Source organism: Camellia sinensis, chromosome 12, assembly GCF_055761805.1.
Source record: "Camellia sinensis isolate YWXY chromosome 12, ASM5576180v1, whole genome shotgun sequence".
In the NCBI taxonomy this organism is placed as follows: Eukaryota; Viridiplantae; Streptophyta; class Magnoliopsida; order Ericales; family Theaceae; genus Camellia; species Camellia sinensis.
The window spans coordinates 128171739-128192105 of record NC_138972.1 but is presented as its reverse complement, the minus strand read 5'-3'; the positions used below and the strand labels follow the sequence as shown (position 1 = coordinate 128192105).

Sequence of the window (20367 nt, the reverse complement as noted above, 5' to 3'; positions counted from 1 at the left end):
CTTCAAAACTTAATTCTCCCCTATGCAAAGCCCAAGAACACCTATTTGAAAGTTCCATTTTGGATTATCCACAATACAAGGCAAGTGTGCCCTCTTTATATTTCAATACTGATTCAACTTTACCCACCTACCAACATCACCAGCATTTGTCTTTCAAATTTCAAGTTCCTTTCAACAAGTCCTCAAGTCTAAGTTTACATGAGAGAACTTTTCACATAGAGGAGCGTAATAAGTACTAAACCCCCCCAAAAAAGGGGATAAGCAAAATATGAACAAAACAATTTTGATCTATAAAATGAGAACTAACATAAAGAAGTGCGAAAAATGCTTGATGGCCAGAATTTGTGTGGCCCGAATGGCTCGAATGTGTCAAAATGACGTCGTTTACACCCAAAACAACGTCGTTTTGAGATATTCGAGCCATGAAAATTCAGGCCACCTAACATTGTTCAAAGAGTGCTGGTAATAACTAGGATGGTGACAAAAACAAGAATTAAGAAGGGTAAGTCAATCCTTAACATAGTTTGCTATATATATTTCACTTAGAATCATATATCTATTTTTTCCCATATTGTCATGGAATATATACTCTGCTAGTGTGTTAGCATATTGAGTTTCATCTATTTTATGGCTCCAACTATTATTTCTGATTATTTAAAAAATAAATTTTCATGAACTCCTATTTATAGCAAATCAGCCACTTCAACCATGGCATCCAATCTGACATCGTTAGGCCTTGAAGTATAAGAAACGAGTCACTCAAGATTAAGACCACCTTCATTGTTCTTTTGATCTTTTCTAGCATACCTCTGTAAGAGATGTGAGTGTTGTAAGAACGGGCATACTAGACACTGCAGTGTTAACTATAGTTAGCTTAGTCAAGGATAAGCAACACGAGTGAATTTTTAAAGTTGACAGTGGACCGCCACCACTATAATATTTTCTACATATGGCACTCTTACAGAATCCAACCTATGTAGCAAGTTTATGCAATATAAATTCCTTAACCATTATAAGAAGACAGGATATTAAGATGAGTATATCTTTCTACAATTTTTTTACATTTGGAAATGCAATCAACCAACCTGAGCATTTTCCTCACGCTTAACTGGCTATATCGGCAGCTTCCAAAACTTCAGTATCTTGCTCTTTCACCACTTTCAGAGTCGGGCGCATCCTGATGGAAGCCAACGGATTACCTGCCATCAGGAGAGAAGTTAAGAATTGACCAAAATCAAAGGAAGGAAAAAATATCCATTTTCAGAAATTAAAACCAACAAAACATAGGCAACAAAAAAAAAAAAAGTGAAAAAAAGATCAAGGGGACTAGGATGCACAACCACTCTTCCTCAGTCACGGTAAACAGGTACTAGGGTTAACAGCATATGCTCAACATTGCATGTCCAAAACAAAATGGCAAGAAAGCAATGTCAAGAGAATGAGGGTCGTGTTAGTGAAAAAAGAGACTTCATATCATAGAATTAAATAAACAAAACCTAATGCAAATATTATTGTTCCAAATCCGCTATGTAAAACTAGTCACTGGAGCACCAAAACAAATTCTAATTGGTTTTCTCTAGGGTTGAGAAAGAATCGATAATTTGTCTTTGCTCATATTTTTCTGAAACAGATACACAACATAACGCTGCAAGAGCACAACTGAGTTACTGTACATATTATCACTCCCGAATAGGAAAAATCGAGGGCTGAAAAGGAGAAGAAAATCATATTTAAAAAAACTCAATAAATGCAAATGTAAAATGCATAACAGCCAGTAATACATCAAATTTAGAACTGTAAAGTGCACTATTGAGGTCATGCAACATCTTTCTGAAATTCACATGCAGTCTACTAATCAGTCTTTTACTGTTTTCATAGAAAATTTGAGTTTATAACACTGGACTGTTCATTTACCAGACACAACATAAAAAATTTCCAAGATTACAATATAATTCAAACATGAATTCATCCCTAACTTTACCCATGATTGGAAAAATATGCTAAAAATGCTCAATTGCTAATGTTTCATCTCACTGAAGAAACCATTCTGAACTTCAATCATAAATTGCTAAAAGGTGCTGTATTGCTAATGTTTCTTCTCACTGGACGCACCATTCTCAACTTTGCCATCATAGCCATGATAAGGAACTTCAATCATGGGTCTTGGGACAGCGCGGTCGCCAAAATCTTCCGGAAAGAATTCAAAATCCGGGCCAAAGTTGAACTTGACAACACAATTTGGTTGATTGGGAAGAGTATACATTGAAGCTGCAGGGTAGTATCGCCCACCATAAAGATCCTGAAAAGCAACCCCTTGGCATATCCCATTTTTGAAGAAAGATATTTCACTTCCTGCAAAGAAAAAGCAACCGGCTACCCACCATTACATATCTAGCTTGGCGAATTACTTAAATGTTTACTTATATAACAACTCAACCTGTCCTAATCCAACAGTTAGCATTACCAAAATATTTCTTTAATATGAATATAACAATTCAACATGTCCTAGCATTTCAATCAAGACAATTAGCTTAGTTACCACAAAAAATGTCTTTTCAATTTCAATTTAATTTCATATACATTCAACTAATTCAAAAAGATGTTTCCTAAAAATATCTTAACATAAAAAATAATAATACTATGGTGTTATACATTCAACTAATTCAAAAAGATGTTTCATAAAAATATCTTAACATAAAAAATAATAATGGTATGGTGTTGTACATTCAACTAATTCAACATAAAAAATATGGGGATTCATTTAGTTAACATTTAAAAAAAAAAAAAATTTATTTTCACTTGCATATACATTCTGGTTTGGGGTGTACTAATAAGTATACACTTTTTATCTTTTAATCTTTTTTGGTCACATCTCCTCTCTACTTTTCTATATCTTTTCGTAAAAAGTCAAAAAATGCACTTATTTAGATCATTCCAAACCACCCAGTATGTTAAATTGAAACAACTCAAAATATGCTATTTTTTTATTTTTTTTATATTATACAGAAATTTGAATTGTAGCACTCCATTAAGAGGCTAGCTAAATTAATATTTTTATCCTTCCAATTTGCATATGCATCAACTAAATCAGACACCCTCTCTCTTAAGTGTGCAATGATAAAATGTTACAATCATGTGCTTTTTGAACACATTATATTATCAAACTATTTCAAACTCAAGCGCATGTTATTCAAAAAGTTAACCATAACCTCATAAATTTAGACATCAAGTTTTTAACATGATCTACCATATAAGACCTCCATAACCTCATAAATTTAGACATCAAGTTTTTAACATGATCTACTATATAAAACCTGATATAACATAGTGCATATCAACATAAGGCTATTAAAAAGAAACAAGAAAATAATGGAAAAGAAAGAAAAAAGGAATTACTGTACAACTGTAACATAATGGCACCCCCCCTTTGGGTCTAAAGCATACTAAAAAGCACTCTTGAGTGCTCTATGCACACTTGACTAAAGGTGCCTGTGCCGCAATGAACCGGGTGGCATAAGTGTGCCTCAAAGAAGTGTAAGGGATTCAAAAGCTCACACTTTGGCATAAGTTTGCCCAAGGGTGATTGGTTACAAGGTGACATCGGTTTGATCCCCTCCCTACATTTATAGGATAACTTCAATTGCAATTTCTCAGCTAACCCTTGAGACAATCGTCGACTCACTCTTCATCACCATACTTAGCGAAAGCCACTCAAATGTTATATCGAGCCAGCTTAAACACGATTGCAGTATTCAGGAGAGCTCTGCCAAACACTTGCAAACATGGCTAAGCTTGGGTCTTGTACACCCCTTCAACTCTGTGGCAAACTATAGTGACAAATAATATTATGGCAAACTGATGACCATTTTAAACAATTTCAAAAGGATATAATATATCTGCCTTATTTATCAAAATATATATATATATACATATCTGCCTTCCAGGGATTTTTATTTTTCTTTGTGGAAAGAGATCAACAATAAAACTAAGAAAGAAAATAGGGGAAATTCACTTTACCAATTATACTTTTCCCCAAAAACAGCTACATCCCCTAAATTTTTAAATCCTGCACTTAAACCCCTGTACTCCTGATTCCTGATTATAATGAAAACATGATGAATTGTGCCGAAAAATCTTCTCGATCAACAATGTTCACTCCACCCAGTGAAGCCGCAAGTTCGAAATTCACGGATAATCAAACAAACAAAATTACCCATTCAAACCACTTGAATTTAACCCCTCTGCCTCTTCGCTTTTCCTTTCATATTCTCACTTTAAGCTTCCTATCTCTCTCTCTCTCTCCCTCTCTCTATTTTTCTTTCTGTTACATATGTAAACCAAACCACCACTGCACCGCCTCTACTGCCATAACTACACATAAATTACACGCATATGATGCTTAGGCATTCAAAGATAAATCCTTAAAATAAGAGATCTTCCAGTAATAAATATCAATTATATATATGGTAGTTGTTCTCACATATTGAATAATGAAATATAAAAAAACTATTATAGAATGACATTATTATCATTTGATATGCACATAATATATTATATAGTATAGACTTAAAATTACACAAAGAAAACTGAGGCAAAATAATCTTGAAAATAACAAATGAAAATGAAGTGATACCAAAAAAAATAATTGCACTAATGAAAAAAGAAAAGTTGCTGCTTAAAATTTTCGAAGGAAAAAAACAAATATCAGTGTACAATATATATTTCCAAACTACTTAGAACATTAACACAACCATAGGCAATTGACACCTTTTACTTGTCCACTACTTCCACTAAAGTATATTCTTTTCTCTCCATTCAGGGAAAAAAATCCAGATTTCCCCTAAGCTTCTTCCTCAGTTCCACATGTTGAAACTTCTACAACACCATCCATGACATGATGAGTTCACCTCGTTTTACAGCTAACAGTTGAACAAGATACACAACCAGGACTAGGGCTGTTTAAATATCTGAAAAACCGACTAACTCGACATGCAAAGGTTGATTTTGCACTGCTGAACGGTCGGCAGCGGTTCCTTAGAGTTCCAATATCTCGGGTGGTCAATCAGCGTCCGATTTGGACACATTGACCCGTTTATACCAAACAACCGAATTTAATACATAAATAAATGAGTTAATCTGCCTGGTTTTCACAGATTGGATATTTAGATTATGAGATAACATTTAGCTGTATCTCCCAACAAAAGATAATGACAAATTAATAAGGTTGGCCACATGTCATTATTAGATTGGACGCTGAAGTTACAAAAATAAGGGTTAACCTCTCAGTCTCATCTTTCTCTCTGCCTTCTAGGTTTCCGCCGTCTCTCATTCCTTAGTTCAAGAAAACCTAGAGAACACAAAAAAAGCCATCACTTTCTCACAAACCCAGCCGTCTATCTCTTTCTCTCTCTTACGATTGACATCACAAATCTCTTCATAAACCCAACCATCGCACTGCGACATCAATGATGGTGGAAATGGTGGCTCACTTCACAAGCTCAGCCTCTCTAATCTCCTATATCTCAGATCTCTCTCTAGCAAATCGATGGAGGCACTAGCATTGGCTGATCTATCGTAGCGGTGGTTGTGATCACTGGTTCAGTGGTTGTGATCAATGGTCTCTCAGATCTCTCCAATGTGCGTGAGTTATTTCTCTCTCATATCTCCTCTTTCTTAGATATGCGTCCGAGGTTTTTTCTCCTAGCTGTGATTTGTGAAAACCACCCGCGACCATGGTCATTAGAATCCTGGTCTAACTCTTACAATCCTAGGATTTTGTGATCCATTTAGCCACAATCGATCTAGATCATGTAAAAAAATTCCTTATAGGCGATCTTGGTAGTAGGATCTTATAGGATTGTGGAATCCCGATCATACCCTGATCCAATTTATAAGCCTTGATTTGTATTATATGGGCTATTTTTGTTGTATATTTTATATTTGTTGTCTAAATACTAACTTTACGCGGATCAAATGAATAAAAAATAAGCCATATTGAATCAAACTTACAAAATATACTAAAAAATAGCAAACTAGGGAATCAACATTTCGAATATTACAAAAATTTAGGAAAACGAACTAACCGAAAGAACAAACTGAGCCTTAGCGGGGTCTAGGGAGGGCATACACAACTTCACCCCAATTTTTGAAGAGGCTATTTTCTTGACTTGGACCCGCATCACCAAGGATGCTAACGGAAGACCTTACCGTTGGGCCAAGTTGCCCTTTTGAGTTTTCATCTTTTTTTTTTTTTTTTTTTTTGATAAATAACCCAACTTTGTTAAAGTATTATTCTTTTTCTTTCTATGCATTGTTGTATAGTGACCTTTGGTTTCGATGAAATGCAAAATATATACTATCTAGTTTTCTGTTGTATAATATTATATTTACATTTTACATGGAGGATTATATTTTTCACAACATCTTCGCTTATTTTGTATATATTTTTAAAGAAATGTCTATTTAAATTAAAATAGTATGCAATTTTTCTTTTTCGGTAGGATCTTACGATCCTTAATCCGATTCTACAATCAGATCCTATTGACCCCTCCAATGATCCAATATTTGACAACCTTGCCTGAGACTAACTGGCAAAACCCGAATAAACAAGCGGTCAAGTTTGAAGCCGTCATCATTTGATGGAAGCTTCAAATCAAAAGAGTTGGTTCGAGTGATGGTTCCAACAGGGAACCCAACCTGACTGACCCATAAACACACTTAACCAAGACCATGCCAATGTTCACAGTCAATGAATACCAAAACCAACAAACAAGAAACAGCTTATAGATAATAGAAGCAAACCACCAGGCAAACAGATAAAACACAAAATTGCAAGCAAAATATACCAATTTCAAAAGGAAAACATTGCAAAAACTAAAAGTCACTTACCGGGCACAACTTTAGGAGGATCTTCCTTCCCGTCGGTGGCGTAAACATACCTCTGTCCCTTGTACCAAACCAAATGGGGAGCCTTTGGTGCATACAAATTTCCCTCTGGCAAATTAATGTAAAACCCAATAACATCACCTTCCACATACCCTTCCTCCCCATACTTCTCCCTCAAAGCCTTATGTATCTTACACCCATCAATATCCCTATACCCAAAACTATTAGCATCATATCCAACTGGCGCTTGCAAGTCCCCCTTCTCCATCGACCACCCGAGTCTCGTATGCCCCGTCTCACCCAACTTGACAACCTTAATTTCAAAATACCAAGCACCTTCCATAACCCCTCTAGTGGCTCTAACCATTCTATACCCTTTTGTACTACCAGCACTCAACCGATCCTCACCCAATTCCACTTTCTCTGCTTTGTAAACCTTAGACAAACAAATTTTCATATCGGGTGAATCATCGGTCTTATCAGGGAATCGAGGAATTGGAGTGATTAACACAGTGTCCTCAGTTTGGCCAGTTTGATTATTGTTCTTAGTTTTCTTTTTACCTTTTCGCGATGTCGGTTTGGTCCACACATTGTTGTTCTTCTTCTTGGTCGATTTCTTCACTACTGTTGTTGTTGTTGCGGCGGCTGTCATTCTCTTCGTTGTGGGTTGTGGTGGTGTAGTTGCCGCCGCTTCATCAGTATTTGCTAGGGTTTCCTGAGACGTCAAAGAAGAAAGTTGTTTCTGCTTCTTCGGCTGAGGCTCTTCTTCATCTTCATCATCGTCTTCATCTTCGGAAACTTTGGTGAATTTTGGAGAATCGCTTAGGTCTTCTTTCTCGTCTTGATTCGGTTTCTCAATCTGTGGATTGTCTGAGATTTGATCATCATCGTCGGAGAGATCTTCGGAGGCAATTGGTTCCTCTTGGGGATCGATTAGTGGTTCCGTTTCTGTATCGGGAGTTGCGGCGGCAGTGATGGCAATATCATTGATTTCGTTGTTGTTGGATGAATCGCCGTCATCGTCCTCAGCTCTGTAAGTGTCCCGAAGGCTATCCATTTTGCAGAGGAGTCACACCGAGAGAGAGAGAATTGGCTAAAGGTCTTGTTAGGGTTTGGGAGCTCAAACCGCCATGGACGAGAGTGTACTGTTCTGTGCTTTTTCGTCTGAGAAGCCAGCCAGGTGTTATATGGGGCTGGTTTAGTTTTAGAGTCGTGCCAGGGAGCTCGAAACTGAGCTCCCCCGAATGCCCCTAAAAACAAAAACAACGTCGTTTGTGCTTTTGTTTTGTTTTGTTTTTTTTTTTTTCAGCGGAACGAAGAAGAAGACAGCAGAAGGAAGAAGAAGACGGGGGAGGAAGGAGGAGGAGGAAGAAGGACTGGAGGGGGCCTAAAAAATGGGGCTGGAGGCGGGGGCGAGGCAGAGGTATGGCGATCGGCGACGGAGGCGGAGGCGAGGCAGAGGCACGGCGATCGGCGACGGAGGCGGAGGCGAGGCGATCGGCGGAGGGGACGCGATCGACGGTGGAGGCGACGCGATCTGCTTCCCCTCTCTCTCTTTCTCTCCCTCTCCCTCACCCTCACCCTCACCCCGTTTCAGACTGGAGGAAGAAAAAAAAAAAAAAAAAAAAATTGAATTTCTGAAACGACGTCGTTTCAGAAATTCGGGGGACGCCAATTCGAGCCCTCAAGCTTTATTTTTAGTTTTAAAATGTGTTTAAGGGTGTTCGCCATTTGATTTTTTTAAACTATTTTAATGTGGTTAAAATAATTGTATTTGGAGATATTTTTTCGTAAATTTATTTTTATTTACTTATATTTTATTTAATTTGCATTATTTTTTTATATTTCAATAAGTTTTATAAGTGATTTTAGGAAAATGATTGGTGGCCCTAAAAAAGTTGCCCCTAATATCCCTAATTTCCAATTTTGATAACTGTTTTCTTTTTTTCTTTCTTTTTTCCTTTTTTTTTTTTTTTTTTTTACCTGAAATGGAATTTCGGGGCATTCGGGCCACCCCATTTCGGGCCCTCAATCACTTCCGGTGATATTATTACCAAAATACCTTAATAATATTTAGGGTTGGTTTGGCATAAACTATATAATACAACAAGTTAAAAAGTCACTATCCTATTTAAGTCATATCATCTTATTTAAATCACATCACCTCTCTAACATATCACATCAAACCCAACCCAAACCCAATCCATATAAGTCAAAAAGTGCACTTTTTTAAAATATCCCAAACCAACCCTTACATTTACAGTGCGAATGTTCTGTAATGTGAATGTTCACACCGTCAATGTAAATGTTCACATTATCAATGTGAATGTTAACATGTCAATGTGAATATATGAATGTTCACATTACCAAATTGCTAACCATTCAAAAAGCATTTATAAGGGTAGACATGTCCATAAAATATCTTAAATACGAGAATTATGATTTGATAGACCAAATGTTCAAATAATAGAACTTATTGGAATACAATAATATTTTATGAACTAATTAAGATACAAATACTTGAAAAAATATTTTCTAATAAATCTCCTTTATATTTGAGATGTTGATTTATTTATTTATATAGTTGATTTGATTGTTGTGTGAGTAAAAATAAAATAATTATGAATTTGATGTCATATTTTATCTTATAAATTATTTTAACCTATTTTGTTTATTTTAGCATAACCCTTTTCCCAAATCCCCCCTATGTTTTAATTTTTGAAAATTTTATTTTTCTATAAAATTTAAACAAAAAAATGATGGGAATGATATGGTATTATTATTATTATTATTATAAATAAATTTATCTTTAATGGTGTTCCATTTTGAAATGAAATATATATATAACAAATCATATCATTATGTATAAAAATCATGTATGATTTTTTTTGTTTGTATAGTACTAGGCCATTTTAATCCAATCCGCTGGGATCCGTCCGTCTCATTATGTATCATTATTTTATTTTTACTCTCACAACTATCAAATCAACTACATAAATAAATAAATCAACTTCTCAAATATAAAAGAGATTTATTAGAAAATCTTTTTTCAAGTATTTATATCTCAATTAGTTCATAAGATATTCTTGTATTCCAATAAGTCCTATTATTTGAGCATTTGATCTATCAAATCATAATTCTCGTATTTAAGATATTTTATGGACATGTCTACCCTTACAAATATTCTTTGAATGATTAGTAATTTGGTGATGTGAACATTCATATTTTGCAATGTGAATATTCACATTGACATTATAAATATTCACATGTTAACATTCACATTGATAATGTGAACATTTACACTGACAGTGTGAACATTCACATCACGGAACATTCACACTGTAAATGTGAATATTATTGGGGTATTTTTGTAACTATATCACCCATAGAACTTATTGATAATGTGAATATTATGAATATTCACATTGACATGTTAACATTCACATTGATAATGTGAACATTTACACTGACAGTGTGAACATTCACATCACGGAACATTCGCACTGTAAAAGTGAATATTATTAGGGTATTTTGGTAACTATATCATCCATAGAACTTATTGAAATATAAAAAAATAATATGAACTAAATAGAACATAAGTAGATGAAAATTTTTTTATGAAAAAGTGTCCCCAAATACAATTATTTTAACCAAATTAAAATAATTAAAAAAATTCAAATGGCGAACTTCCCTTAAATACATTTTAAAACTAAACCAGCCCTATATAACACTTGGCTGGCTTCTTAGACAAAAAAGCACAGAATAGTACACTCTCTTCCATGACGGTTTGAGCTCCCAAACCCTAACAAGACCTTTAGCCAATTCTCTCTTTCTTTCTTAGTGTGTCTCCTATGCAAAATGGATAGCCTTCGGGACACTTACAGAGCTAAGGACGATGATGGCGATTCATCAAACAACAACGAAATTAATGATATTGCCATCACCGCCGCCGCAACTCTCGATACAGAAACGAAACCACTAATCGATCCCAAAGCGGAACCAATTGCCTCTGAAGATCTCTCCGACGATGATGATCAAATCTCAGACAATCCACAGATTGAGAAACTGAATCAATACGAGAAATAAGACCTAAGCAATTCTCCAAAATTCACGAAAGTTTCCGAAGATGAAGACGATGATGAAGATGAAGAAGAGCCTTAGTCGAAGAAGCAGAAACAACTTTTTTCTTTGACGTCTCAGGAAACCCTAGCAAATGCTGATGAAGCGGTGACAACTACACCACCACAACCCACAACGAAGAGAACGACAGTCGCGGCAACAACAACAACAGTAGTGAAGAAATCGACCAAGAAGAAGAACAACAATGTGTGGACCAAACCGGCATCGCGAAAAGGTAAAAAGAAAACTAAGAATAATAAGCAAACTGGCCAAACTGAAGACATTGTGTTAATCACTCCAATTCCTCGATTCCCTGATAAGACCGATGATTCACCCGATATGAAAATTTGTTTGTCTAAGGTTTACCAAGCAGGGAAAGTGGAATTGGATGAGGATCGGTTGAGTGTTGGCAGTACAAAAAGGTATAGAATGGTTAGAGCCACTAGAGGGGTTATGAAAGGTGTTTGGTATTTTGAAATTAAGGTTGTCAAGTTGGATGAGACGGGGCATACGAGACTCGGGTGGTCGATGAAGAACGGGAACTTGCAAGCACCAGTTAGATATGATGCTAATAGTTATGGGTATAGGGATATTGATGGATGTAAGATACATAAGGCTTTGAGGGAGAAGTATGGGGAGGAAGGATATGTGGAAGGTGATGTTATTGGGTTTTACGTTAATTTGTCAGACGGAAATTTGTATGCACCAAAGGCTCCCCATTTGGTTTGGTACAAGGGACAAAGGTAAGTTTACGCCACTGAGGAGAAGGAAGATCCTCCTAAAGTTGTACCCGTGTTGACACTAAAAATTGTATATTCTCTGTCGATTGTATGTAACAAATGCAGAGAATTGGTCCAGCGGATGCTAGGTTTAAAGACCATGAGTTTCAACAAGTTTACAAGTGAAAAGCGGGTGAATATGAAGTCTAGAATACAGAACATGTGACAAAAAGGAAATAGTCAAAGAGACAGACGTGGCAGTTGCAGTTTTGTTGTTGATTCGTCTAGTAGTGAAGTGGAATGTGGCCAAACATGGCCCAGACATCAAGCCATAAAGTTAGCATACAAGGCATACAGGATACGTGTCATGTTTCTTAGAAGGAGAAAAGTTGTAACAGAGAAGCAGTTACTGGCAGTTGCAGAGATCATGGGCATTGAAGTTGAGGTAGTTGGCTACATGATGGGACACGTGGCAGCAGAGCAGCAGTGGAGTTTGAAGACCAGCAATATAAAAACTGAAAATTCGAAGTTCGATGGCATGATCAAACAAATTTACAACCCTTGTAGTATTAGGAGTAACTTAACTTACCTAGTTCTTACTTAGGAGTAGTCCATCTGTAGTTCAGTTTCTGTAACTCAGAATTCTCTATCGATTGTCCTGTACATTGAACTGGAAATTTAATTTTATTGATTAAATTCCAAGTTTGCTTGTTCAACAATTGATTTTCAATTTATTCCTTATTGTTTCTTCGCATTACAGCCTCCAAAAAAGTCTTTGAATCTGTCAAGGCATAGAACGTTCAGACCACAATTGCTTGATCTATTGTTGTTTGTGAAATTCTGAATTTTCTGTCAAACCACATCTGTCGATTTGGCTCAGACCAGATTTTTTGCTAACAACCCTGTAAGTGACTTTTAGTTTTTTCAATGTTTGCCTTTTGAAATTGGTGTATTTTGCTTGCCATTTTGTGTTTTATTTGGTTGCCTGGTGGTTTGCTTCTATTAGCTATAAACTGTTTCTTGTTGGTTGGTTTTGGTAGTCATTGATTGTGTTTGGGAAGTGTTTTTTTTTTTTGTTTTTTTTGCTTAAAAAAATATTAAAAGACAAAATTAGTTTAAAAATAAAAAGAAAAACAAAATCAGACAAAATGTCACATCAAATCTATAATCATTTCATTTTTTTTCTCACAAATATCATATCTAACTACAAAAAAACTTAACTATCTTCCCAAACACAAAAAATTTAACCTCTTAAATTAATCAAAAACTAAAAAAACCCATTAAAATAATAACTTTTTAAACACCTACATTGGCTGTGAATATTGGCATGGTCTTGGTTAAGGGTGTTTACGGGTTGGTCAGGTTGGGTTCACTGTTGAAACCATCACTCAAACCAACTTTTTTGATTTGAAGCTTCCATACTGACCACATCTTCAAACTTGACCTCTTCAAACTTGACCTCTTGTTTATTCAATTTTGCCAGTTAGTCTCGGGCCAAATATTGAAGAAGTCAACAGGATCTGATTGTAGAATCGGATTAAGGATCGTAAGTTCCTATCAAAGAAGAAAAATTGTATAATATTTTAATTTAAATAAGTATTTCTTTAAAAATATATATAAAATAAGTAAAGATATTATGAAAAATATAATCCTTCATGTAAAATGTAAATATAATATTATAGAACAAAAAATTAGATAGTATATATTTTGCAATTCATCAAAACAGAAGGCCACTGTACAACAATGCATAAAAAGAATTAAAATGTCCAAATTTTTGAGGTGTGTGCTTTTGATAACACAATTAAAATGTCCAAATTTGTTTTTTTAATCATGGTTAAGCTATGCAATGGATTTCAAGTGGAGCAATGACAGGGTGATAAAATATTTTATCAAAAAATTTGACACAATATTCCCAAAGATGTGGGAGCTATACTAACGTGAGACCCACATTTATGTAAATATTTGATATAAATTTTAGTAGAATATTCGAGATCTATAACATTTTTGTTTGAAAAAGCATAATAATCAAATTAAAAATCTTACCAAATAATGGTTATTAATAGGGCTAATAAAAAGCCAATCTTAATTAACAATTAATTTTATTCTGAGAATGGATTTTAATTAGGGCCTTGCTAATAAGTACCCATAGGGTGTGTTTGATTGGCAGGAGAAGGGGGACTATGTACTGTGTAGATTGTAATATGGGAGAAGCATTCAATCCGTTTGCTTTTTTTTTTAGTTCGTCGGACATGGAGTCTGGCTGGACTCCTTATCCCCATATGAGGGACTATTGTACTCTGGGGGGTGGGACAATTTTGGAGGGACTATCGACTGTTGGGATTAGGTGGTAAAATGACCATTTTGACCATCTACTATTTTATTGTGTATTATATTTAGTAAAATTCAATAAAATTTAAATGTCTCAATATAAAAATAAAATAATTTTATTTAATTTTTTATTGATGTTTTATTATTATTTTTTCTAAATAATTTTTTATTGATGTTTTATTTTAAAATTTTGTTTATATTTTATTTAATTTCATTATTTAAATGTTAATAGATGTTTTATTTAATTTCATTTTTTAATTATTATTATTATTTTTAAAAACAAATTTATTTAAAATTTTAATTAAAAAAATAACATATTTTTTTATTGATATTTTATTTATTTTATTTTAAAAAATATAAATTTATTTAATTGTGTAAAAAATAAAATAAAATATATTTTTATTTAATCTAGCTAAAAATTATTAAGATTTTAAAGATATGTTTAATATTGCTATTACTTAGTAAACAATTGAAAAAGGGTAATATAGTTTTTTACTCATTTATCCTATCCAGTCCATCCAACCAAACGTTGGATTCATTAAAAATAGTCATTTTCAGACATTTAATCCCATGGGTGTGTTTGATTGAATGGATTGGATAAAGGGGACTAGAATCCATTGGACTTGAATCCTGGGACTGTGAATCCCTCGGACTATTTAGTTGGATTGGATGTGTATCCCTATGTTTGTTTTCTCATGAGATTAGATGTCTGGAAACGACTATTTTTAATAAATCGAATGTTTGGTTGGATGGACTGGATAGGATAAATGAGCAAAAGATTATATTATCATTTTTCAATTGTTTACTAAGTAATAGCAATATTAAACATATCTTTAATATCTTAATAATTTTTAGCTAGATTAAATAAAAATTTATTTTATTTATTTTTTACACAATTAAATAAATTTATTTTTTAAAAATTAAATAAATAAAATATCAATAAAAATATATGTTATTTTTTAATTAAAATTTAATAAAATAATGAAATTAAATAAAACATCTATTAAAATTTAAATAATGAAATTAAATAAAATGTAAACAAGATTTTAAAATAAAACATCAATAAAATATTTATAAAAAATTAAATAAATAAAACATCAATAAAAAGTTAAACAAAATTATTTTATTTTTAAATTGAGACATTTAAATTTTATTGAATTTTACTAAATATAATACATAATTAAATAGTAGAGGTTCAAAATGGTCATTTTATCACCTAATCCCAATAGTAAATAATCATATGAAAATTGTCTCACATCCCTCCCTCCCGGATAGTGTAATCATGTAACAACTCTCACCACTGTTTATCGATTAACCACTGATTACTGCTAAACTGAGACTGATTATGATAAGTAATTGAATCGACTGAAATACTGAACTGATCGATTGAATGTACTAGTTTAAATGCATATCTATCTGTTGATTGTTAAATTATCTGTTTATGTTTTATGCTTTAAACTGCAAAGTGAAGGCCTTATCGGCGGCCGAATCTGAAATTGATTGATGATTTATGATTATTAGAATTTATGTGATTTTATGGCATATCTAATTAAAATGTGATTTGGTATGTTTAAATTAGATTAATTATTGATAAATTACAAACTTAGACTTAATCACAACATTGCCATTCCTAGTGACCCACTAACTAAACACTTTGAGCCTCATACACACTTGACCAAAACATTTTCTTCAGCCATTTCCTTGTTCTAGCCGACTAGAGTAAAGGAGTGAGAGAAATTGAGTTGAACTTGGAGAATTGGCTAGAGAACTTGAAGAATTGAAGTATAGATTGCAAATTGGGCTTCCCTATCTTGCATTGGAGACCTAAGGTAGTATAATCACCCTCTTGTCTATGAATTGAGCTTGTTCTTGCATGATTCATGTCAAAATTAGAGAATTGAGTCTAGAATTGGCTTAATTTGTTGAATTGTAGCATAGATCATGCATGCATGCTTCCATTGTTGAAATTTAAGTTGATTTCATGGAAAATTGTTACTTGCATGTCCAAGTTCTAGTTAAGGTTCATGAATTCATCTTGTTTTCGGAACAATTGGCTCATTAGAGCAATTATTTAAAGCTTGAAAGTTGTTTAAAGTCTTGCATGTTCAATTAAAGTTATGTTCTTGAAATTTAGTTTGAAATTGAGTTGAATTGATCTTCCTTTGGGGCTTTAGTTTTACAATTGACCTTTGAAACATGTTGTTCTATGAGTTTACAAATGTTTTCCAGCAAATTAGCCCAAGAGGATCAAAATTCATGTTTTAAAACTTGATTTTGAGCTTGAGGTTCAAATCTGGAAATTCCAGAATTTGAACTCACGCTCGAGCGGGGTGACTGGCGCTCGAGCGTGAAATTCGTGCTCCCAGTACTTTGCACTGTTTTGAGGTCCGCTCGAGCGAGGTAATTTACGTTCGAGTGGGACCTTGTGTCTTACGCTCGAGTGGGTGTTGAGCGCCCAATCGAGCGTAAATCTCACTGATTTAGCACTTTTGACTGTTTTGCAGTACGCTCGAGCGGGTAACGTCTGCGTTCGAGCGAAAACCTTTGTCTGCATGTCTGTTCGAGCAGAGTAATCGACGCTCGAGCGGGACCCCTGTTTTCTAAAAATCCTAAAAATGCTTTTAAAGTACATCTTTGCATCCTCATCCCATCCTAGACATTCTTAGGTCTAGTTTAAGGCATCTTAATGAGGATATTGATGTAGAACCACACCGAGTCAAGATAGGGATTAAGTTATATTTTCCTAACTGTATAGCTTAGTGTGTGTTCACTCTGTAACTGTGTAGGGTTGGCATCCAGAGACGCGCTCTAGCTTATCTGTAGTCCAGAACTCTGTGAGTAACAACTGTGTAAAGATATGTTTAAATATGATTATCTTCTGAACAATTGAACTGTACTGTTTTCTGAAATGATACTGTTACTGAATGAATGATATCCTAATTGTGAACTGTATTATGGCATCCTTAGCAACCTACTGTTATTGTGTTGTACTGCTACTGTCACAGAGATCTCTGTCGGTTCCCATGTTAGAACCACTACTGTTTACTGATACGATAGCCATCAACTGACTGTTCGGCCTGATAAGACCTATTGTACTGTTTTGCTACTGGATGCACCACATATAACTGTAATGACTGAATAACTGATATACTGATTGAAATGATTGTTTTCAATACTGTAAGGACATTCATTCTTAACCTCTTTACGCATTATGTTATTCACTGGGCTTTAGCTCACTGTTTCTATATATATATGTAGGTGTTCAGGCACAAGACCGGAGCTAGGAGCGTGGGTTAGACTCCATTTTTTGTGAAGCCAACCACTGTGCCTCACTGCGAGGTTCCGAGCATGCCAAGCTATGGCTTAGGGGTGTTTTAATTTCCTCCGTCTGTCTCTGTATTTGTTTTGTAATGTTGTATAGACTGATAGCACTGTACCGTACTGTTTCAATATGGATTAAGTCCCTGTCCTAAATGATTGTAAATGTTGTACATACTGTTTTGCACTGATGGTATATATGTATGAAAAGTCTTTTTGCATACAGACTGTCACAACTCATTGGACATTGTTCATTTACTGTTTTGGCTTCCGTCATGCCCCTGTACTCTGTATTATTGTTTGACCGTTAAGCAGGCCTTCGATAATCACGGATTACTGGCCGGTTACGGTGCTAAACCCATAGGGGCGGGTTTGGGTCGTGACAAATCCCTCATATGGGGGATAAGGAGTCTGGTCGGACTCCATGTGTGACGGACTAAAAAAAAAACAAACGCCGAATTGGATACTTCCAATGGATTACAATCCGCACAGTAAATAGTCCCCTCCTTAGGGTATGTTTGATTGGACGGACTGGATAAGGGGGAATTAGAATCCATTAGATTTGAATATTGAGACTGTGAATCACCCGGACTATTTGGTTAGATTGGATATGTATCCCGTGTTTATTTTCTCATGAGATTAGATGTCTGTAAATAACTATTTTTAGTGAATTCATTATTTGGTTGGATGGACTGGATATGATAAATAAGCAAAAAACTATTTTATCATTTTTCAATTGTTTATTAAATAATAGAAATATTAAATATATCTTTAATATTTTAATTATTTTTAGCTAGATTAAATAAAAATTTAGTTTATTTTATTTTTTACACAATTAAATAAATTTATTTTTAACAAATTAAATAAATAAAATATCAATAAAAATATATGTTATTTTTTTAATTAAAATTTTAAATATATATTTTAAAAAATAATAATAATTAAATAATGAAATTAAATAAAACATCTCTTAAAATTTAAATAATGAAATTAAATAAAATACAAACAAAATTTTAAAATAAAACATTAATAAAACATCTATAAAAAAATTAAATAAATAAAACATCAATAAAAAGTTAAATAAAATTATTTAATTTTTAAATTGAGACATTTAAATTTTATTGAATTTTACTAAATATAAAATATAATTAAATAGTAGAGGGTCAAAATAGTCATTTCGCCACCTAATTGCAAAATATTCAAAATAATAGAGGGTCAAAATAGTCATTTCAAAATACTCAAAATTATCCCATGGAAATAATCCCGCCCCCCCAGGATATAATAGTCCCTCATATGAGGGATATGGAGTCCGGCTGGATTCCATGTCCGGCGAACTAAAAAAAAAACAAACGCCGGATAAAAGCTTCCATCGGATTACAATCCAAACAGTGTCCAGTCCCCTCCTAATCTGTGTTTGATTAGACGAACTGGATAAGGGGGGATTAGAATCCATCGGACTTGAATCCTGAGATTGTGAATCTCCCGGACTATTTGGTTGGATTGGATGTGTATTCCGTGTTTGTTTTCTCATGAGATTAGATGTTTGGAAAAGACTATTTTTAGTGAATTCAATATTTGGTTGGACGGACAAGATAAAGATAAATGTTCAAAAGACTATTTTACCCTTGTAATTTAATTTATAAGGCCATGATTTTTAATTTATTATTTTTAATCAAATTAAATTTATAATTTATAGTTTATATTTTTTATTTAATACATAATTTTAAATTAACAACACTACAAAAATTTAATTTATAAAGCCATAATTTATAATTTATTATTTTTAATTAAATTAAATTTATATTTTTTATTTTTTAGTTAATATATACTTTTAAATTATCAACACTAAAAAAATAATTTATAAATGTTCAAAAGACTTTTTTACCCCTTTTCAATTGTTTACTAAATAATAGTATGAGGGTAAAATGGACACTTCATATATTAATCCCATGAGATACCAATCCCATGGAAATAATCTCATCCCCTCTAGGATTGTTTAATCCCACATATGGGGGATAAGGAGTCTGACCGAACTTCACATTCAGCAGACTAAATAAAAAACAAACGTCAAATTATCCACTTCCAATAGATTATAATCCAATCTCACCCCCTAATCCCCCAATCAAACACATAGGGTACAAGCAAAAGGCAAAATATTTGTGGATCACAATACACATTTACTGAAATCAATATATATATTTTTAATCATTTTTACATATTTTAAAGAGATTTTTTTACACATTTCTCAACGTTAAAACAATGCCCATGGAATGCTTTTTAGCATTTTTATTTTAGTTATTCAAAATACCTGCCCCATTAGCGAGGGAAATTCAATTTGAATCCCAAAAATGTCTCAGTACACTCAATTCAAAGTTATAAATTTTAATTTATATTATATCTTAATGTGAATTTACTAATAAGGACAACATATATTAAATCTTAAAATAAAATATATTTTTTTCTTATGGTACGCCCTAACCAATTATTCCTATTCCAATTTTTGCATCTTCTTTCCCAAGAGATGAAAGTTATTTTCTTTTCTTTTCTTCTTCTTCTTCCTCACTCTAAAATTTTAATCCACTCTACAAAAACTCACTATTATCATCAACATCATTGTTTTTTTTAATTATTTTGAAACCCTAAACCTTAAAAAAAAGTTTGAACAAAATCAAACAATAAATGAGAGTGATAATCAAAATAATGTGTAACTTCTCCAAATTTGAAACAATTAACGTATTCAATTGAATATGAAATAATTTAAAGTTGAGCCATACAACCTCAATATATTTTTAAACTGTTTTTGAAAATTAATACTGTAACGCCCCAATACTTCACATGTCATCGATATTGTTCGTTTTGGGCCACGCCCGCACGGATTTATTTTTCCCAGTGGGTCACCCATTCCATAACTACTCCAACACAAGCATGCTTAACTGGGGAGTTTTACTAGAGATTTCACCACTCGGAAAAAGGCATCGATACTATATAAAGGTCTAGG

At 33.5% G+C, this 20367-nt stretch overlaps 1 protein-coding gene and 1 pseudogene across 2 annotated transcripts; one reads left to right on the top strand and one right to left on the bottom strand.

The window, feature by feature from the left end:
* Positions 1-902: 902 nt before the first annotated feature.
* Positions 903-8519, bottom strand: LOC114312252 (protein TRAUCO). 2 transcript variants are annotated; one of them, XR_014345676.1, is made up of 3 exons: positions 6889-8478; positions 1982-2352; positions 903-1199 (listed from the first exon to the last, which is right to left on the bottom strand). XR_014345676.1 is itself a non-coding variant. In XM_028258461.2 (3 exons), the coding sequence occupies exons 1-3, from the start codon at positions 7940-7942 to the stop codon at positions 1105-1107; spliced, it is 1389 nt and encodes a 462-aa protein (XP_028114262.2). In that variant the 5' UTR covers positions 7943-8519; the 3' UTR covers positions 903-1104. The 2 variants fall into 2 exon arrangements, 1 of the variants encoding a protein (XP_028114262.2); XM_028258461.2 differs by having other exon boundaries at positions 2113-2352; positions 6889-8519.
* Positions 8520-10977: 2458 nt separating this feature from the next.
* Positions 10978-12087, top strand: LOC145804354 (protein TRAUCO pseudogene; annotated as a pseudogene).
* The last annotated feature ends 8280 nt before the right edge of the window (positions 12088-20367 follow it).